Here is a 22,789-nt window from a genome sequence, read left to right on the forward strand (position 1 = left end):
AATATAATCCCCCCCCACCAGTAGATGAAGTACCTTTCACTTTCACACCCAATCTACTGTGCTGGTGTAAAAGGTACTGTATTCCCTAATGATTATGCCAAACATCAAAATTTTTACTAGACAAAGGATTCTCCAGACACAGGTCCTTAGGGAAGAATTAACTGTCAGTAAAGAGTAACTGATCTCCAGGTAGGATGTGCCTCTTGTTAACTTTACAAATCTTAGTAACTATTGGAAAATGACAAGTTTTAGAGTTCTTTGGAAGTCTCTGATAAAAAGATAAGCCATGAGTCAGCAGAAGCAAGAGTAGATAGGGGCTAGTCATTAAAAAGAAGGAAATCCTGCTGTTTGTGACAACGTGGGTGGATCTTGTGGGCAATTAAGCAAAGTGAAATAAGTCAGACAGAGAAAGAAAAGTACTGCATCATCTCACTTATATGTGGAATCGAAAAAAGCCAAACTCATAGAAACAGAGAGTAGAATAGTAGTTGTGAGGAACTGGGGTCGGGGGGGAGATGCTGCTCAAAGGGTATAAACTTCCAGTTATAAGATGATTAAGTTATTGGGATCTAATGTACAGCATGGTGACTGTAGTTAACAGCACTGTGTTGTAAACTTGAAAGCTGCTAAGAGAACAGATCTTAAATGTTGTCGTCTCCACACACACAAAAAGGTAATTATGTGAGGGACAGATGTATTAACTAACCTGATTGTGGTGATCATTTGGCAATATATTCCTGTGTCAAATCACCATGATGTACACCTTAACTTTACACAATGTTATAGGTCAATTATACCTCAATAAAACAGGGGGGGGGGAATAAAACATTTCCTCATAAATATAAAAAGAAAAACAAAATAGTCGATGGGGGCTGTAAGTAAGTGCAAAGGCTTCTTTCCCCTGCCTAGTAAGGAAGGTAGTCAGTGCCCACATCAGGACCAGCCGAGCTTTGAGCATGCGCAGGAGGCTCCCAGGGGAGAGGTTGGGTGGTGATGGAGGCGGAGGTAGAAAGTGCTGCTTGGGCAGGTCCCGCAGGATCACAGGCACACAGGCACTGCCTGTGGAAGGAGAGAGGAGCCACTTGCCAGCTTTCGGAGCCTCTCCAGCACCAGATCGAGGATCTCCGGCCCCACAGAGTAGCGACCACGGGCGTAGTTACTTGCAGCATCCTCCTTTCCGCTGACGAGCTGCTCCGGGTGGAAGAGTGAGCGGTACCTGCCTGCACGGATCTCGTCTGCCGAGAGGAAAGGAGGTCAGTGCAGTCCACTCCATCCCACCCCTAACTCTTGCACAGCCCTGTACACTGACCTGCTTTCTGTCTGCTAATGTCCTATAAAGAAATGGATTTAAACTGCCCAACTGGCCTTTCTTAATTGAGGAAAAGGTATAATTATCCCCATATAAATTGAAAGCACGTTTTCCCATCATACACCCTTTATTAGTTTCTCAGCGCACTGTAACAAAGTACAACAAACTTGGTGGCTTAAAACAAGGGAGACTTATTGCCTCATAGTTCAGGAGGCCGTAAGTTCAATGTCCAGATGTCGGCAGGGTTGGTTCCTTCTGGAGGCTCTGGTGGAGAAACTGCCACGTGCCTCTCTCCCAGCTTCTGGTGACTGCATACGGTTCTTGGAGTTCTTGGCTGGCAGCTACATCACATTATCTCTGCCCCCATCACAATGCCCCCTTTCCCTGTCCGTGTGTTCTCTCTTCTCATAAGGTGTACTGAGGGGACCACCCTGCTCTTAGAAAATGAGTGCTTTTCCTCTTAGGCAGGAGCTTCTAGGTATCTGATGCCAAGGCCATTGGGGTACATCTGCATAAATACATGTCATGAAGCCAATTTTATCATTATTACTTATAATTGTTATATGGGCCATATATCATCCATATATCCAACCAGATCATTGGACATAGGGCCTCCCTAATCCGGTATTACCTCATCTTAACTATGCAAAGACCCCAGTTCCAAATAAACTCATATTCTGGGGTTCTAGGTGGATGCAGAGTTTTGGGGGGGACAACACTCAACCCACCACACACGCGTGGCACTTTTGCATTTTAAAATAAAGAGCCAGCTGTGTGCTGGAAAAGCATACCAATCTAAATGATTAGTTATATGCTTCAAAAGAGGCTTTCACAAGAAAAACAGAGCTGGAGGAATCAGGTTCCCGGACTTCAGACTATACTACAAAGCTACAGTAATCAAGACAGTATGGTACTGGCACAAAAACAGAAATATAGATCAATGGAACAGGATAGAAAGCCCAGAGATAAACCCATGCACCTATGGTCACCTTATCTTTGATAAAGGAGGCAAGAATATACAGTGGAGAAAAGACAGTCTCTTCAATAAGTGGTGCTGGGAAAACTGGACAGCTACATGTAAAAGAATGGAATTAGAACACTCCCTAACACCATACACAAAAATGAACTCAAAATGGATTAAAGACCTAAATGTAAGGCCAGACACTATAAAATTCTTAGAGGAAAACATAGGCAGAACACTCTATGACATAAATCACAGCAAGATCCTTTTTGACCCACCTCCTAGAGAAATGGAAATAAAAACAAAAATAAACAAATGGGACCTAATGAAACTTAAAAGCTTTTGCACAGCAAAGGAAAACATAAACAAGATGAAAAGAGAACCCTCAGAATGGAAGAAAATATTTGCAAATGAAGCAACTGACAAAGGATTAATCTCCAAGATTTACAAGCAGCTCATGCAGCTCAATATCAGAAAAACAAACAACCCAATCCAAAAATGGGCAGAAGACCTAAATAGACATTTCTCCAAAGAAGATATACAGATTGCTAACAAACACATGAAAGGATGCTCAACATCACTAATCATTAGAAAAATGCAAATCAAAACTACAATGAAGTATCACCTCTCACCAGTCAGAATGGCCATCATCAAAAAATCTACAAACAATAAATGCTGGAGAGGGTGTGGAGAAAAGGGAAGCCTCTTGCACTGTTGGTGGGAATGTAAATTGATACAGCCACTATGGAGAACGGTATGGAGGTTCCTTAAAAAACTAAAATAGAACTACCATACGACCCAGCAATCCCACTACTGGTCATATACCCTGAGAAAACCATAATTCAAAAAGAGTCATGTACCACAATGTTCATTGCAGCTCTATTTACAGTAGCCAGGACATGGAAAGAACCTAAGTGTGCATCAACAGATGAATGGATAGAGAGGATGTGGCACATATATACAATGGAATATTACTCAGCCATAAAAAGAAACGAAATGGGGTTATTTGTAGTGAGGTAGATGGACCTAGAGTCTGTCATACAGAGTGAAGTAATGGACCTAGAGTCTGTCATACAGAGTGAAGTAAGTCAGAAAAAAATAAATGCCGTATGCTAACACATATATACGGAATCTAATAAAAAAAAAACACATGGTTCTGAAAAACCTAGGGGTGGGATAGGAATAAAGACGCAGATGTAGAGAATGGACTTGACATGGGGAGGGGGAAGGGTAAGCTGGGACGAAGTGAGAGAGTGGCATGGACATATTTACACTACCAAATGTAAAATAGATAGCTAGTGGGAAGCAGCCTCACAGCACAGGGAGATCAGCTCTGTGCTTTGTGACCACCTAGAGGGGTGGGAAAGGGAGGGTGGGAGGGAGACGCAAGAGGGAGGAGATATGGGGATATATGTATATGTATAGCTGATTCACTTTGTTATAAAGCAGAAACTAACACACCATTGTAAAGCAATTATACTCCAATAAAGATGTTAAAAAAAAAAAGAGAGGCTTTCACAAAGAAGCATGCAAACTCAAATGCCCACACCACTCAGTGCAGTTAACACAAACGCTTAAAGCAGGGAAATAGCGTGAAGATGTCAGTAGTCTACAATCAAGCACAACCCTTGCTGGTTTCATTCCCTTTTAAAACCCCGGGCAGCACAAGAAAACATCAAAACACAGCATGTCTGAGGCCCGGGTCACACTCTCCTATCTTAGAATTATCCAAACAGTGTGATTCCTGAAGATTGACGCAGCGGCATTTGAGGGCTAGGGAGGCTCTGGGAATGTTGCCCTGGTTACAGCGGGTGGGATACGCATTGCATAGCAGTTCAGAGCATGTTCTCAAGAATCAATTCCCTGGGTGCATGGCTGGCCTTCCTCACTTAGCTATAGAGCAGTTACTTAGTGTCTCTAAGCCCCAGTTATATCCTCTCACAAATGGGGATGATAGCAAGACCTACCCCAGTGAGTTATCATGAGGATTAAAGACCACAGAGCATGATGCATGGCCCATATAACAATTATAAATAATAATGATAAAATTGGCTTCATGTCATGTATTTATGCAGATGTACCCCAATGGCATTGGCATCAGACACCTAGAAGCTCCTGCCTAAGAGGAAAAGCACTCATTTTCTAAGAGCAAGGTGGTCCCCTCAGTACACCTTGCTCTCCTGTATATGACCATGTACATGACCACAATTTGGTACACCCCTAAATGTTTAAATTTAATAAAATTGAGTTGAAATTACTTTTAACTAACATATGCACACCAAAAAACAACCACCAAAGTTGGGATGTTTTAAAGATATATTTACAAACAAGTGGGCATATTATTCCAGGTAGACTATTTGCTTCTCACCTGAAGCAATAAGGCTGAGTTCAGCTTAAGTAGAGAATCTATGGAAGCCTGCTTCTTCAAGACAATGTCCAATTGAGTTCTTGAGGGTGGTTAGTTCCATAAATTCTTTCAGTAAAATCCACTTTCAGGGAGATCAGTGATATAGCACCACCATTCACAAGTACACAAACTTCTGCCATGTTTCCACCCTGCTCAGAGATCATGTACCTGGCCCAGCATCCTTAACCAGCATCCACAGGGACTTTGGTGGTTTTTAAACATGATTATTATTTGATGGTTCCTTGGCTTCCTTACCTCCATTCCAGGTTAAGCCTTCTAGGACTCCCCTATATCAATGTCCTCCTCATTTTCAAGCTGAAACAACACTCACAGGTGTCTGGATGTGTCTTTGCTCATGGCTTCCATTCTCTCTCACCTGTGAACTATTAAAATCCTCCTGCCCAGTCTTCCAGACTCAGAGGAACTATCACTTGGTCCATAAGGTCTTTTCTGATCTTTTCCATAGGGGTAAAGCTCAGGCCTCACTTCCTTCAGATCCCTACACACCACCTCCTCAGTAAAGCTTTCCTTGATGTTCCTTTTGAAAAACAGCCCCCTCAGCCCACATGCAATATTCCCTTCCCCTACGGCCCTGCTTTGTTTTTCCCCATGCTCCGATCGCCACCAGACACACTATTTGGCTTTTATAGGTCTGCACCCCACTAGAATGTAAGCTCCAGGAAGACTGATACTATATATCTCTCCAATGTCAAGATAGTGTCTAGCCATATGAGGCACTTTTATTTGTTGAATAAAACAAGGAAAATCAGTGCCTCCTCTCTAAACCCTGGAGCTTATGGTGCTTTGTTTGGACCAGCTCAAGATCCTCAAAATTGCCCTCCCTCCAGGCTGAGTTCTAGAGGATTGGGGAATTTCTTCTGGTCTTTGCCTGCCAACTGTCTCTCCTGCAGCTTGCTTAGCTTCTGATTCTGGGTCCTCCTATTTGCCTAGGTCTTTGGATTAGCACAAGTTACAATATCTGCCACAATATTCATAATGCTGGGATGTGGCCTCTCACGTTGCTCCTTCAGCTACATTTACCAAGGTCCTCTGGGGACGTATTCTACCCTGCCCAGCATCATGGCACACCAGACTCCAGCTAAAGCTCACAGTTGCAAACTCCCATTTGTTTGAAACAAAAATTCAGATATTCTCTTAGGGCACTTATAACTCAAGTCAGAATATGACGTGATTGCCTCTCTCAGGTTCCATACTAGTCTTGCCTGTTCTTGAAGCCATCAGTAGCTCCTTATTTTTAATTCTTTCACAACATTTAGCGGAGTAATACTGAATCAGTGTACATCTTGGCCTTGACATTTCTTAACTTCCACCCATTAATTTTAAAAAAACTTTCTATCATTTCCCTCACATTGACATCAACGTACTTTCTCCATCAGTTTGTTACTTGATTCTGACTTCGTTCTGATGAGGAAATGAACTCCAATCCAGATTGTATTTTCCAAAGATGACTGTAATGATATTTCCTATCTCACTTGTGCTTCTAGAACCTCACTATTTCTGCATCAAGAGGTGAGGTCTATATCCCTTCCCAGGATGGATCTTTGTAACCGCTTCAACCCATGGAGGACAGCTGAAGTGACACAATGTGACTTCTGAGGCCAGGTTATAAAAATGCCATGGACTTCTGCCTTGTTCTCGTGGAATGCTTGTTCTTGGAACCCAGCTGCCATGCCACGAGGACGCCCGAGCAGCCCACAGAGACCCCACAGCCCTGGCTTAGCTCTCAGCCAACAGCCAGCCCCAAATCGCCAGCCAAGCGAGTGAGCCACTTTCAAAGTGAATCTTCCGGTTCCCACTTGAGTCTTCCTTCCTGACACCATATGGACCAGAGAGGGGCTGTCCTCTGAGCCCTGTCCAAACTGCAGATTCATGGACAAAGTAATGGTCGTTGGTGTTTTAAACTGCTAAGTTTGGAGGCAATTTATTACACAGCAGAAAATAATTGATACAGAGTACCAAACCCAAACCCACCCTCCTCTGTAGTTTTCTCTGAAGTCAGCAAGACCCTTTCTCTCCCCAGCATTTCGCCAGCTCCATTTCAAGTGTTTTTGCACGAGATACTACAACATCTGCTGTTAATAATCATAAGTAATCATTTTATAATCATTAATCATCATTTCCCCACAATTAGAAGAGTTATTTAGCTCCTTCCTTCTTTGGAATCATGTTCAACTATTCTATTCTCTAAAAGCAGGTAATGCCAAATTTCAGATTCTTTGTCAGAAGCTTCTAGCAACTGGCTTTCAAACCCAGGAAAAGATTTCGTGTTCTGTTACAGTAGATTGTGTGGAGAAACTAACAAGGTTTTCATTCTTTTCATCACACAGAAAAAGGAGCCTAAGCTAGTCTTCCCTTTGGGTTTGTTTGTCATTCTGATCACCCTAAGTGTCCACTAAGAGATGCTCTAAATTTGGAAAAGGGCCATATGATCCTGTTCAGATAGATTCATATAATCTGATGATCCCACCCACTGATACTTGCTTGTTTGGGTTGTGGACCCGGTTAAGTACACTAGAACGTAAAATGTACATTACCTACAACAGTTGGCTCCAGGTCCATGAAGAGTGCTCTGGGCACGTGCTTCCCAGCTCTGGTCTCACAAAAGAAGGAATCGAAAGATGCACCCATAGGCTCCGTTTTGGCACGTGCCTGCGGATCCTGCCTGCCGTCGAGAACAACACCATCTGGCTGGATTCCGTGTTCCAGGCAGTAGAGCTCCCAACAGGCATCCCCAATCTGGACGCCAGCTTGGCCAATGTGGACAGACAGGCACTCCCTCTGAAATGAGCCATAGTATTTAAATTACAGCTGTGCACCTTCCTAACATGATAACACGAGCTACATCACTCAGCATGTCCACTCAGGGCTGAGAGAAAGCAGGCTAGCGTATGCCAGCAAGAGAACTTTGTGATGAAGCTAACGAAAACTGTCTCATGGAAACCAAAAACCAAGGTACAGGTAAGCTTCAGGAACAATTAAACCAAGGACTCCAGTTCAAACAACATAAATTAAGCACCTATTGTGTAATGGGCTAAGAATGAGTTAAGACATATCATATATGAATAAAATCAAGCTTTCTCACCCAGAAAAAAAATTAGTTACTGGAAAGGAATAAAACCAAAATCAATGTACAGCCTGATATATGTTAAAACCCACTGCAGTAAATCTCATATCTTGAGATTTTACATTTACTGTTCATATGTGATCTAAATAAGGAAGGATGTTCTAAGCTTAAAAGTAGTGCAAAATTTACCAAGGAAACATGCTATAGATTTAATAACCCCAAAATGTAAGAACTCCATACTATAATAAACAAAAATACTGATGTATATAAAAAAGGATTTATGTATAGCCCTTCATATATGAGCTATACATAAGGCAATTTTATATACATCAATTAAAAAATACTTGAGACATCTATTAGATAAATAGGCAAATGACATAAATGAATTACAAAAGAAAGAAATGATCTAAAATGCAAAGATTTAGGCAAAATGGCATTCACGGTATCATTATTTATAAGAGTAAAAACCAAGAACCAATCTACTTAACCATCTACCTATTGTTGGGCATTTAAAGGAAAGTACATTGATACAATGGCATGCTATGCAAACCTTCAATAGTTACCAAAAAATTGTATGACATGGGAAATGCTTATGTTAAAATGTTACGTGAAAGCGTACAAGTTATATAATTGTATATAAAGTATGATGTCAAATACATTTAAAAATAAGCTTACTCAGCCATAAAAAAGAATGAAGTAATGCCATTTGCAGCAACATAGATGGGCCTAGAGATTATCACACTAAGTAAGTCAGAGAAGGACAAATATCATATGATATCACTTATATGTGGAATCTAAAAAAATGATACAAATGAACTTCTTTACAAAACAGAAACAGACCCACAGACATAAAAAACAAACTTATAGTTACCAAAGGAGAAGAGGGGAGAAATAAATTAGGAGTTTGGGTTTAACAGATACACATTACTACATATAAAATAGATAAACAACAAGGTCCTACTGTATGACACAGGGAACTGTATTCAACATCCTGTAATAAACCATAATAGAAAAGAATATGAAAAAGAATATGTATATGTATAACTGAATCACTTTGCTGTACACAAGAAACTAACTCAACTTTGTAAATCAACTATACATCAATAAAAATAAACAAATAAAATAAAAGTAAAAATAAGCACAGAAAAAAGTCTTTAAAATGCATCAAAATATTAACTCTATTTACAACTGGGTAGAATTTTTTTTCCTGTTTAAACTTACTTATTTTCTTCACCCTCATTAGCCTCCCTTCTCCTCTCCCACTTTTAAATTACCTTTTTTTTTTTTTAAGGCAAACAATTTTTTTTTTTGTAATTTAAATATCTACTCATCTAAGAGAGGGGAGAAAAAGTTAAATCCTAAAAATCTAAAGGGACAGCAATTGCTGGCTTTAATATCGTTGTGTTTTGATTGCCAATGGTCGTGGAACAAGTCTGTGCAGAGGGTCTTACAGGGTGAGAAGTCTGTCTCCTGCATCATCAGGACCCTTCAGGCTGTCTGCCTGATATGCTGATAGGCAACCCCGCCCTCCTCTGTCTGTGGCTGCACTTTCCCAAGGTCTGAGATTCAACCACAAAAAGACCACCGATTGGAGGAGGGGAGGGAGGTCGTTGTGGCCAGTCGCAACCCTGCCATCTGACCCGGACTCTGCTCACTCTGCTTGTGCTCAGCCGCACAAACCCTGTACTTTGTCTCCTTGAGTCACAGGGCATAACAACACAGCGCTCTGTGCTTTAGGAGGAATTCAAGTTCGTTACCTGAGTAGAACTTCCCTCTGATTTCTTTTGTATGCAACCATGTCTCTCATGACAAAGGCAGTGAACTCAATTTACAAAGCACTTCACTTAGTACCAACCAATTTTTCCAACCTCTATCTGGCACAGAAAAATCAAAACAACATATTCCATCATCAACAGCCTTCTAACACCTGAGTCTGCAAAGCACAGCTTCATTCCTCTCTCCTCCCAAAGGACTTAAGATGATCTCAGTACATTAGCTACTGTAATCAGATCAAAACTTACCCCAATTCCTAGATTTAGGTACAAACTTAAAAGTGGCGGGGGGGGGGGGGGGGAGGCGGGGCGGGAGGAAGGGGCGGTGAATTCTTTGTTTCTGCGTCATTAAAACCACTTGCATGTAGATTTCTCTCACAACATCCTTCCACGGCTGTTTCCCACCCAGTCCACAGGGCATGCACACAGGGTACTTGCTCTTAATATTCACAGTAAAAATAATCACCAACATGAAAAGCAATTACTGCTCCTCATGGGGACTGTTCTCCCAAGTGATGTAGACATAGGAGGGAGACTGAGCTTTTTGAACTTGGCAGGAATACTTGGCCCAAGAAGGACCAATCTTGCCCATCCTGGTTTGAGAAGCAGCTGAGTTTATCTCATAACTGTGTCCCGGGGACAGAAGGCTATCTCCACCTTATTCTTAGCCTTTTCCTCCTTTCCAAACTATCTGTTAAAATATTAGTCACACTATATAAAAAAAAAAGACTGTAAAATGCCCACTGAATATCAGTAGTGATGTCACAGCACATTAATAAATGCTGCTTTAAAGCTTATTGGGAATTACTAGGACAGCACAATTTTTTAATTACCTTTTTATTTTGAGATAAATATGAATTGTAGATTCATGTGTGGTTATAAGAAATAATGCAGAAAGAGCTCATGGATCCCTTACCTGTTTTCCCCCAGTGGAAATATCTTGCAAGATCACACCCAGAATATCAAAACTGATACAGTCAAAACACAGCATTTCCATTACTGCAAGTATCCCTGATGTAGGAAGGCATAATTTTTAAGAGCAAAATATAAAATAAACATCCTTAAAATGTTGGAGAGAGAGTCCAATGGGGTGAGAAGATCAAAGATGAAAAAGCAATTTGAATGCTTGCTTCCGTTTAAGAATTAAAAATTCTAAGACTAAAAATTACTGTGACTGGAACATAAGAGATAACACTATTGGTGGGAACATAAATTGGTGCAGCCACTGTGGAAAACAGTATGAAGGTTTCTCAAAAAACTAAAAAGAGAACTACCATATGACACAGCAATTACACTCCTGGGTATATATTTGAGAAAAACAAAAACACTAATTCAAAAAGACACATGAACCCCAGTGTTCATAATAGCATTATTTACAATTGCCAAGACATGGAAGCCACCTGAGTGTCCATCAACAGATGAATGGATAAATAATAAATAAGTCGTATACACACACACACACACACACACACACACACACACACACACGCACACACACACACAATGGAATATTACTCAGCCATTAAAACAGAACAAATTTTTGCCATTTGCAGCAACATGGATGGACTTGGAAAATTGAAATAAGTCAGACAGAGACAGACAAACATGTATGATATCACTTATATGTGGAATCTAAAAGATACAAGAAACTAGTGAATATAACAAAAAGAAGCAGACTCATAGATATAGAGAAAAACTAGTGCTTAGCGGAGGGGAGAGTGAAGGGGGGAGGGCAATTTAGGGGTAGGGGACTAAATGGTACAAACTATTAGGTATAGAATAAGTGACAAGGATACATTGTACAACATGGGGAATAGAGCCAATATTTTATAGTAATTACAAATGGAGTATGACCTTTGAAAATTGTGAATCACTATATAGCACACCTGTAACATATAATACTGTACAGCGACTCTATGTCAATTAAAAAAAAAAAGGAACCAAGAGAGTGAAAGGAAAGTGAATCATAAGAGGTGGTCCCCAAACAGAATTATTGTAAGTAACTGTATTAATTATTGTCCCCAAAGAACTAGACTCAAGAGAGGACAACATAGAGGTCCCTGCCCTTCACCCAACCTCACATTTATGAGCTCAGCAATGGTGACCTGGGTCTGAAGTCCCCAGAAACTCTGAAAGCATAACTAAAAACGAAGCCACTGATTTCTACAGAAAAACCAGCACACTCGGTCTAAAGCAAATGTAAAAACTAAAGGAAGGAGAGGATCTTGCCTCAGTGCTTCCGTTAAAGGCAGTGAACCACTACAAATCAACAAAGCTTGTCCTAAAAGCAGCAGAATTACAGATGAATAGATGAGATTCAGAGCACATTCAAAGCTGATCCAAACACAGATATTTAAAAAAACAAATGCCTCTTTAAAAATTTCTTCTCTTGTGTTAGGAATCTATGAAGAATTGTTTGGTGGGGGAAAAGAGAGACACACATGATGAAAAAAAGTTGCTACAACTGCTGACAGCAACACTGTCAGCAACATAGAAGCCACTTACCATGCTGATCTGCAGGTGCCCCGCTGCCCAGTGGTACTGACAGGAGGAGCCGCCCAGGTGAGCTTTATCAAAGGGCAGGAAGTGACTCCACCTGAGGGCTGAGACGCTTAAAGCAGCACAGCCTCTTTTCAGTTTTTCAATTTTCTGGTGTCAGAGGAGCTGTGATGGGCCTGCCTGAACACCCTGTGATAAAGTCTGTGCACAACTACCGATGAATTCTCTAAAGCTTATACAAATCTGCTTGCGACGTATACCTAGGTTGAAAATAACAAATGTCTTTAAGAAAGAATCCTCCTCTTGTATTAAGAATGTATGAAAACCAGCATATGTATCGCTTGATAAGCAGTTTTACAAAAACAGAGTTTGATTTATCTAGATAATATAAGGGAATGGATTTTAGAATGCTTGATTTACATATTAATTTATATCTGTATACTAGTTGTTGAATATGTGTAATATCAACCTGCATAGTGATCGGTGTCATTGCAAACTGCTGAAGATTTTGGAAATAATCTTTGAGGAAATCCCCCCCTAAGAATAGTTGTAAATCTATGGTTGTAAATCTATGGTTAAAGAAATTTGGGTAACATTTAGGTCCAATTAAGATAACAGGAGGGACTTCCCTGGTGGTCCAGCGGTTAAGACTCCGTGCTTCTGATGCAGGGGAGCGGGTTTGATCCCTGGTCAGACAACTAGACCCCGCATGCTGCAACTAAAGATCCCATATGCCACAGCGAAGATCCCGAGCACAGCAACTAAGACCTGGCGCAGCCAAATAAGTAAATAAATATATTTTTTTAATTAAAAAAAAAAAGATAACAGGAATATCTTCTCAGGAAGGGAAATCTAGAGTCTGATTTCAGATAGATAGATAGATAGATAGATAGATTGATCGATCGATAGATAGGGACTGAAATTTTATCAGTTTTCTCAAACTCTGTCCTGAAGAATATGTTAAACAGTTTCCTCAAACCCTGTCCTGTTAATACGTTAATATGTCAGGGAACATTTGTCGTGTATTCAGCGCTATCCTAGGCAGGGTAAGACATTGCATTTGGGGGCAGGGACATTCAGACACTAGAACGTTGACCTCTTGTAGGATCAAGACAGTTCACCAGACTTTTCATGTCTTGAATAGCCAACCTTCAGAATAATCCACTGTCCTTTGCTCTGTTTCTATGGTACCCAGCAATTTTCTGATTAAAATTTGTCTTCTATTCACTGCTTTCCTAGTGTATAGGCCAGGGCCTCTTATAATAGGAATTCAGTAAATACAACACTTGTGAGTAATTGAACAAAATAGTAAGTTCACAAGTGTCTGAAAATTGGAAAGGGATGTTCTGACTAAAACAACAGTATTCTAGTCACTGGTAAGAAATCCCTCCCCACTGGGAATCCCCACATCCACATTCTGGATTACCTATCACTGTGGGAATTGATTATCACAAGTTCCCAAAGGACTGATCATCTCCTTTTATACCATCGAAGAGCTGAGGACAGATTCTAACTTCGGATGATCTCAACTAAGTACTAGGTTGAAAGGATGAAATTGTTCTTTCTGTGAGTAAAAAGGTCAAATATCAGCAATTTCATATGGTACAATCTAAATCCTTGCATCCTATGAAGCTCTGTCTGGTGGAGACCAACTCCCTAGATGACATTTCTGTACTGTTTTACTCTAACTGCTACAAAGCAATACTTTCTTCCTTAATTTTTGGGGAGAGATAGAATAGAAGTGATTCTTAGCCATGGGCATCTTGCTCTCTAACTTCTTACCCTTACCCTTTTTAAAGCTAAAACTTTTTTCAATATTTGTAATAACCTATAAGGGAAAAGAATCTGAAAAGTAATGTATATGTAATATATATTATATATATATATATATAAAACTGAATCACTGTGCTGTATACCTGAAACTAACACGATATTGTAAATCTATATTTCAATTAAAAAAAAAACTATAACTTTTTTTCCTTGTGTCATAACTGTAGTGCAAGTTCAGTACCTCATGGTTTAAAAAAATTATAAAACACAGGAAAGTTTAAAAAAGAAATTTAATACCCAAAATCTGACCACCTAGAGAAATTTTAATACATTGATTTCATCTTTTTCCTCTGTTAAATCTCTGTAATTCATAACTGAATATACCTCTATATTCCATGTTTTTCTTTTAAAATTACAACACACTATTCTATTACACACTTCATAGTTAACTTTTATTGGCTGAAATATTCTTTCCAGTGGATCAACCATAATTAATCATTTTCCTATTATTATTTATTTAGATCGTCTTTGTTTTATCTGATATTATAAACAACAATGCCATTAATATCTTCATGTTTTAGGGGAAACAAAACTTTACTTCTACCCTCTTAGGGTATCCAGTTGGGCATGAGAGTTAAAATGACAGAATTTGAATTAACAGGAGAAAAGCAAACAGATTTTTACATGTACAGAGGAGCCTCCATAGGAAAATAAAGACCCAAAGAAGGAGCAAAACCTTAGTGCTTATGTACGAGGTTGGACAATGAGAGGGAATTGTGGAAGAGTAAGTAAAATACACGGGGAGACCAAAGGAAGATAAGAGTTATTTAAACAAGTTCTGTTTGTACAGAATTCTCTGTCCCTGACTCCCCCCATCCTCCTGATATGGGGAGGGCCGCTATCACAGGGGAGATTTATCTCCTGCTTTCATGAAGAAAGGGGGAGGTCAGAAGGCCCTTCTTGCACCTGGTGTTCTTCAAGTGCCTGCAGCTAAAAATAATCCTCCTGCCAAAGCGGCATGTTTGGGGGTGGCATATATTGCCACCCTTCAATGTATATACAATTTTATTTCTTAGGATGGATTCCCAGAAAGGGAATCAGAGTGTGAAAGGGGAGGTGATTTTTAAAGCCTCTGACATAAAGAAAGCAGTATCTTAAACCAAAGAATGTGCTATTTAACAATTTTCTTTTTTATTTGAGAAGGTCCTTTACTTGCTGTAGTGCCTTCTTATAATTAGAGGATGAAGGCACTTGGACTCTCTTCTGCTCTGGAGACAGGAGGTCTCATAATCAGATTTACTGGTTTCCTAGAGACAGCCCTGAGAACACATTTTTCCAATACCTTTGGTGACTCGGGATTTATCTCACATGAATAATTCAGCGTGTGCAAACCTCATTTTACTTTCAACCTCTCCCCACATGCTAAGAAAGATCTAAAATGCTTCCAATTTGCCTTGGCTTGTGATGAAAGTCCTAATGAACTGTGAACTACTAATCGGGCCTTGGAGATTTAGGAATGGAGTCAGAACTAAATCCCAGGTCACCCGTTTTCAACAGGGAGACCCCCCTCGACTACCCTCCCCTTCTAGTTTCTATAAAGTTAAGCGCCTGGAGGTAGGAGGAGAGGGGCGGGACTCCACGTTTCCTAGCAACCGCGCGCCGTCCCCTGACTGGCTGGTCGCCGCGCAGCCGCCATTTTCAAACCCCGGAAGATGGCGATGGCTGAGGCGGCGGTGGCGGCGCCCTCCTGACAGGAACCCTTCTCCGGGCCGAAGCGGCCGGGCGCCGTGCGGCTCCCAGCGGGCCTCCCGGGCACCCGGCCACCGCGCCGCCCCCTCCACGCCATGGAGCCCGAGCTGGCGGCCCAGGAGCAGAGCCGGCCGCGGAGGCGAAGCCGCCGGGCCTCGGGACTCAGCGGGGGCGGCGCCGCAGAGCCTTCGGCCGACACCCCCGGGCCGGGGCCAGACGGCAGGTGAGCGCTGGGGGCGGTGGCGCCTGGGGACCCCTGGCGTCGGGTCCGAAGCTGGGGCGGGGGTGGGAGGAGGGGAGGGGCAGGGGAGGGCCGGGCTGCCTACTCTTCTCCTCTTTCTCCCCCCTCCCTCTTCTCCCCCCTCCCTCTTCTCCCCCCTCCCCCTTCTCCCCCCCTTTTTCCTTCTTCTCCCCCTTCTTTTCCTTCCTCCTCCTCTTCCCCCTCCTCTCACCCTCCTGCCCCTCTTCCTATCATCCTCTCCCTATCATCCTCTCCCTCGTCCTTTATTTCCTCTTCCCACGCCTCTCCTTACTACCTCTCCCCTTCCCCCTTCCTCCAGTCTCCTCCCCTCCCCCTCCCCCACCTCCCTCAGGGGGCCTTGGAGATCCTCTGCACATCCGGCAGGTTTCGGGCTGGAATTGGGAAGGTTCCTAAATGCCCACGGGGAACTGCTGGGTCGGGGGACAGAAATCGTCCCTCGAGCCAGAGGACTTCTACCAGACGCCAAACTTTTAGCCTAAAAACGAGCATTAATATGAAAAGATTTGCCGAGGTCAGAGTCCCTCCTTTGGAGCCCTGGCCAAGTCGGTGCTCAGCGCAGCTCACGGCCCCAGCCTCCTGGGTAAAGAGAGCGAGGAGGATGGTCGCCGACTTTTTAGCTGTTGACCCATTTCACATTCTGTCCCGTGTGTCTGCAAAGGAAGGACACTAGCCGAGGGTTTCAGAGGCTGTGTCTGCAAGAGGAGAGGGTGGAAAAGTGCTAAAGGCGTGGCTTTCCCCTCACGGTTTTGCAGAGGGTGGGTTCCAGTGACTGGCAGTTGGACCTTACATCCCTGAAGTTGTGTCCTCATCCATCAAATGGGATTATAAGAGTACCCACTTCCTGTAAGTTGTGAAATTCAGTGAGGTCATGTGTGTAACCCTGTACACAGAGAGCTCTCAACAAATGTTAACTGTTATTTGTCGATTTTTATCTATAATTCCACATCTGCTCCATCTTTTCAGAAGCACTGTGGTCCACTTCACGTTATTACTTGAGATAAACTGCAGTTCCTTACATAATTTACATTCCAGTCATGCCTGGATGTGCCAATCCCTTTTTTTTTAAAATTTATTTAATTAATTTATTTTTGGCTGCGTTGGGTCTTGGTTGCTGCGTGTAGGCTTTCTCTAGTTGCAGCGAGCAGGGGTTACTCTTCATTGAGGTGCACGGACCTCTCACTGCGGTGGCTTCTCTTCTTGCAGAGCATGGGCCCTAGAGCGCATAGGCTTCATTAGTTGCGGTGCGTGGGCTCAGTAGTTGTGGTTCAGAGGCTCTAGAGCGCAGGCTCAGTAGTTGTGGCTCACAGGCTTAGTTGCTCTGCAGCATGTGGCATCTTCCCGGATCAGGGATCGAACCTGTGTCCCCTGCACTGGCAGGCAGATTCCTAACCACTGCGCCACCAGGGAGGTCCGCCAATCCCTTTTTGAGAGAAAGGAAAACACCTTACTTTCATGGACAAGGCATTTATAAACTCATTGTAAGTTATCATGCAGAGAGAACAGTATCTTTTTCATTAGATATTGATTTTTATTTTGAAGTTTACGATAACCCTTGCCTGAAACTTTTATACTGATTACAGCCTATATTTAAGAGGAAGTGAAAGAGCAGAGAGAGAGATGTCATCATCTCCGAGACTGAGAAATAGGAGAATCGGGAAAGCCTAGTTAAGGGAAAATGAACATAGAATTTCAAAAACATCAAGTGGGGCAGTGTTAAATTCATTGCACCTGCCTAGTGCCAGGCATTGTTGTAGATACTGGGAATTCTGGTGAACAGATGAAGTCCCTGCTCTCCTGAAGCTTAAAGTCTGCTTGGGGAGGAAAGACAATAATGAAATAAATAATAAAATATCAGGTGGTCATGCTGTGAAGAGGCATACTAAGGGGGATAGAGATAAGGAGAGGGTCATGTTGCTGTTTTTAAAAGATCACAAGGAAAAGCCTCTCTGATGATAGTGATGATATTTAAACAGAGATCTGAAGAAACTAAGGAACAAAGCCATGTGAATATTTGGGGAGAAAGGCAGTAAGTGCAAGTAGAATCCTATATGGTATGTTCAAGGACTGCAGAGAAGCCAGGGTCGGGCTTCCCTGGTGGCGCAGTGGTTGAGAACCTGCCTGCCAGTGCAGGGGACGCGGGTTCGAGCCCTGGTCTGGGAAGATCCCACATGCTGCGGAGCAACTAGGCCCGTGAGCCACAATAACTGAGCCTGCATGTATGGAGCCTGTGCTCCGCAACAAGAGAGGCCGTGACAGTGAGAGGCCCGCACACCATGATGAGGAGTGGCCCCCACTTGCCGCAATTAGAGAAAGCCCTCGCATAGAAACGAAGACCCAACACAGCCATAAATAAATAAATTAAATTAAATTAAATAATAAAAAAAAAAGAAGCCAGGGTCACTAGAGTGGAGTGAAACAAAGGGCAGAAAGGTAGACGATGAGGTTGGAGAGATGGCTGAGGCCAGATCAGGTAGTATATGGTTGACCGCCAAAAGGACTTTAAATTTGAATCCATGGTTGGGAAGCAGTAGGAAATTATGTGATCTGTCTTTTAAAAGGATCGCTTTGTTATGTGGCAAGGATAGAATCCGGGAGACCAACTAAGAGGCTATTGCAGTTGAGACATCCGAGTGGTAGACGTGGTGGAAAATATTCATATTTGGGATGTATTTTTAAAGTAGAGCTGACGGGATTTGCAGGTGGATTAAATGTGGAGTTAAGAGAAATAGAGGAATGAAGAATGATTCCAAGGTTTTTGGTCTGAGCACCAGAAGAATGGGTTTCCATGTTCCTACAAAGGAAAGACCTGGAGAGAAGTTTGCCTTGGGATATGTTATAAGACTCCTATTAAGGAGTTCATCACACCAGTTTCTTTTTTTCCTTTTTCTTTTCTCTTTTTCTGCTTTTTTCTCTTTTTTTTAAAAAAATGTTTTATTGAAGTATAACAGTCGAATGAAAGAGGGCATGAATCATAAGTGTTTTGCTCACTGAAATTTCATAAAGTGAGTGCATCTGTGTAACCAGGTATAAATTGGGGGGTTGTCAGCAAGCAGACTTGAAATCACAGCATTGCAAAGTCATCTAGATAGTGAGTCTGAATAAAGAAGAGATTGGGGGGCTTCCCTCGTGGCATAGTGGTTAAGAATCCACCTGCCAATGCAGGGGACACGGGTTCGAGCCCTGGTCCGGGAAGATCCTACATGCCACAGAGCACCTAAGCCCGTGCGCCACAACTACTGAGCCTGCGCTCTAGAGCCTGCGTGCCACAACTACTGAAGCCTGTGCGCCTAGAGCCCGTGCTCTGCAACAAGAGAAGCCACCGCAATGAGAAGCCCACGCACTGCAAGGAAGAGTAGCCCCTGCTCGCCGCAACTAGAGAAAGCCCGCGCGCAGCAACAAAGACCCAACGTGGCCAAAAATAAATAAATTAATAAATAAATTTATTTTTTAAAAATTAAGAGATTGGGGACTTAACCCTGAGGCACTCCCCACATTTAAAGGTTGGGGTAATGAGGATGCTCGGAGGAGCAGCTGGTGAGGTAAGAGCCAAGTGAGCTCAGGATCCAGGACGCCAAATGAAAGAAAGGATTGTGAGAAAGGACATGGCAAACTATGTCAAATGTGACTTATAAGGAAGGACTGGAAAGATTAGTTAGATAAGGAATGAAAAGACCATTAAATCTGGTAATGAGAAGAGCATATTGACCTCGGATAGTTTCCATGAAACAGTTAAAATATTGAATTTAGAATGTTTGTAGTGGGTTGAGAAGAGAATGAGGTGTGATTTGTTCCAGAAATATGTGAGTGTTAGACACTAGGAGTATGGAGATGGAAAATACTGTCCTTACTCTGGAAGAACTTATAATGGTATAGGGAAGAAAGTTAATAATTATAATAGTGTATGACAGCAGTTACTATAGCTGTATATATATGACGCAAATAAAAGGAGAACTTACCCTGACTGGAGAGGACAGGAAATGATTCCCTGTAGTAATCCCTGAGTCTTGGAGGACCAGTTTAGAGCATAGGTGTAAATGGGTGACATCGTATGGGGAAGGATGTTAAATGTTAAAAGGCCCTTAAGCAAATGAACATGATGAGTTCTAGGTATCATAACTAGTTCACTGTGGCTTGACACTAGTTGTGTAGGAGAGAGGACTCAGACCCAGAGGAGGTAGTGATGAGAGATTATACTGAAGAAGTAAGAGTCACATCATGAAGGGACCTTGTATGCCATGACAGTAAATCTTAGGAAAACTATTCCCTAAAAAGTGCTCATATACATAAAATTTCAGATTTGTGGACCCTTGCAGCCCAACTGTGGATACCAAGTTAAAAACCCCCAAGTGAAGATGATGAATTGGTGGGAACTCTATCTGCAGTAGCCTAGATGAATGTTTGAATCTGATGACTGGCAATGAGATTGGAGAACTTGAAACGCTAAGTGTGCGTTCCACTTTCAAGAACTCTCGCTGCAACTGGAGAGCAAGAAAGAATAATGGAGGCAACGCAAGCTTGTGGGATAGAATCTTAAGAAGGGGTAAACTTGATATGGGGTGGGGGTGGCGGGGAATAAGCAAGTACAGGGAGAGGTTGAAGAGACAAGAGAGAAGAGATGATGAAACCAGCATCATCAGTGACCAGCAAGGCAGAAGAGGATGGAATCCAAATTAAGGGTAGAGAATCTAGCCTGGCTAAGAGCTAGGTAAGTTTGGGGGATGGGGTATGTTGTAAGCAGGAATTTGAGGGCTTTCCCACCAGGGTTCTATTTTTTGTGTGAGGTTGGAAATGGTGTCAGCTGAGAAAAGGGTGGTCAAAGGCAGCATGAGGAGAGTAATGAAGTTAGAAGAACCTTGGAGGGAAAGGATGTAAGATCATCTACAAGAGCATGTGAAGTGTGACAAGATAGTGTCAGTTAATAGTGGGGCAAGACACAACTGTTTAAGCATAACATCAGATCCAGAAATCATAAGGAAAAAGATTGATGTATATGACAATGTAAATATTAAAACTTTTTCTAGACAAACTCACTATACACTAATTTGAAAGACAAAAACATACAGGAAAAGGAAAGTATCACCTTTTTTAAAAACAGTGTTCACATACTATAGTTTCACCCATTTGAGGTGTATAGATTCATAGACGTGTGCAACCATCACCAGGCAATTTTAGAACATTTTCTTCACCTCAGAATGAAAACCCATACCCTTTAGTTATTCATCCCCCTCCCCAACACTCCTTTCTTGCTTTACCCCAACCTCTAATCTACTTTCTGTCTCTATGAATTTTCCTCTTCTGGACATTTCACATGAATAGAATCATGTGGCCAATTTTAGTGAGCCATCCTTTGCCCATTTTTAAAATTGGGTTATTTATATTTTTTATTATTAAGATATAAGAACTCTTTATTCTGGATACAAGTCCCTTATCAGATACATTGTTTGCAGGTAGATATGTTCTCCTATTCTGTGGGTTGTCTTTTTTTTTTTAATTGAAGTATAGTTGATTTACAAGTTGTGTTAGTTTCTGGTGTACAGCAAAGTGATTCAGTTATACATATATACATATATATTCTTTTTCAGATTCTTTTCCATTGTTTATTGCAAAATATTGAATGTAGAGCCACGTTCTATTCCTCCTCCAGCGGCAGCCATGGCGGCAGCTCGGGCATTGTGGGGAGGGGGACAGTGCCGGGCAGAACCTCCCTGAGGGCTCCCTCCTCTGCCTCCTCCTCTCACCGCTCCGCTGCTCCATTATTTCTTCAAATATTTTTTTCTGCTCCTTTCTCTCCTTTCCTTCTGGTACTCTCACTACATGTATATTGGAGCAAAATCTGGTAGATAAAACAAAATTTTAATAAGGGGTATATTTAAACCAAGCAATTATAGGGATTTATCTTAAGAAAGCAGTTGCATAGCATATGTAGATGTATTTACAAGGAAGTATATCACAACACATTTTTATAGTAAAAAGTTTAGAAAAAACAGGAGAAAATTAAATACATTATACTTTTATACAATGAAATATCATTAGCTATAATAGTTTTTAAAATCTCTTCATAATTCAGATGGAGTTTATTTGGTATACTGTATACAGTATATTTGGTTGTTAGTTTCTTTTTTGTTGTTGTTTTTGGTACATTTCCTCTGTGTATCTGTGCAGGTTTTCTCTAGGGCAGCAGTTCTATAAGTTTGGCATCTCTGATAATCTAGCTTAACAGAGGAGGGCTGGATTCTTATATCGCCTTGTATATAATGTGTTGCAGTGTATAAAGTTGAAGTATATAAAGAATGAAGTATATTAGTAGGTAAAGAAAATCTGCCCTGACATTTTCAGTTCAGTAAGGCATGGGTACTTTAATAGCCTTTTCAGATAATTGAGGATATTCTTTGATAATACACCAGAGCTTGACAAGTGGTAGTTTCTTAACAGGTGGCTGCAATTTAGAATCTGAAACCGTATCAATGAACTTTTCATTCTCTGTTACATTAAAATCCATTGGTCTGGGGCTTCCCTGGTGGCGCAGTGGTTGAGAGTCTGCCTGCCAATGCAGGGGACACGGGTTCGAGCCCTGGTCTGGGAGGATCCCACGTGCCGCGGAGCAGCTGGGCCCGTGTGCCACAATTACTGAGCCTGCGCGTCTGGAGCCTGTGCTCCGCAACAAGAGAGGCCGCGATAGAGAGGCCCGTGCACCGCGATGAAGAGTGGCCCCCGCTTGCCGCAACTGGAGAGGGCCCTCGCACAGAAACGAAGACCCAACACAGCCATAAATAAATAAAATAAATAAATAAAGATACATGAAATTGCTAAAATTAAAAAAAAAAAAAAAAAATCTTCATTTACAAAAAAAAAAAAAAAAATCCATTGGTCTGTTAAAACTTTGAATAAATCTTTTTTACCCATCCTTGATTTTGTGACATTATACATTTGTCATTTGGAAAATATTGGCACACGGAGTTAAGCAGATCTTCTAAA

General features: G+C 41.7%; 1 protein-coding gene and 1 pseudogene across 2 annotated transcripts in view; one reads left to right on the forward strand and one right to left on the reverse strand.

Annotated features, from left to right (window-relative positions):
- Positions 1 to 36: 36 nt before the first annotated feature.
- LOC309654728 (tubulin alpha chain-like 3 pseudogene) lies at positions 37 to 15,649 on the reverse strand (annotated as a pseudogene). Its single transcript, XR_014268282.1, has 3 exons — positions 15,508 to 15,649; positions 7,233 to 7,499; positions 37 to 1,235 (listed from the first exon to the last, which is right to left on the reverse strand). The product of XR_014268282.1 is annotated as a tubulin alpha chain-like 3 pseudogene (transcript).
- The window catches only part of NET1 (neuroepithelial cell transforming 1), a 53,458-nt gene continuing 46,166 nt past the window's right edge, over positions 15,498 to 22,789 (forward strand). The window contains exon 1 of the mRNA XM_082450253.1: positions 15,498 to 15,775. Coding sequence (XP_082306379.1) covers positions 15,648 to 15,775 — 128 coding nt within the window. The 5' untranslated portion in view covers positions 15,498 to 15,647. The remainder of the gene's footprint in view (positions 15,776 to 22,789) is intronic.

This window comes from Balaenoptera physalus (genome assembly GCF_965194825.1).
Source record: "Balaenoptera physalus genome assembly, chromosome: 2".
Lineage (NCBI taxonomy): Eukaryota > Metazoa > Chordata > Mammalia > Artiodactyla > Balaenopteridae > Balaenoptera > Balaenoptera physalus.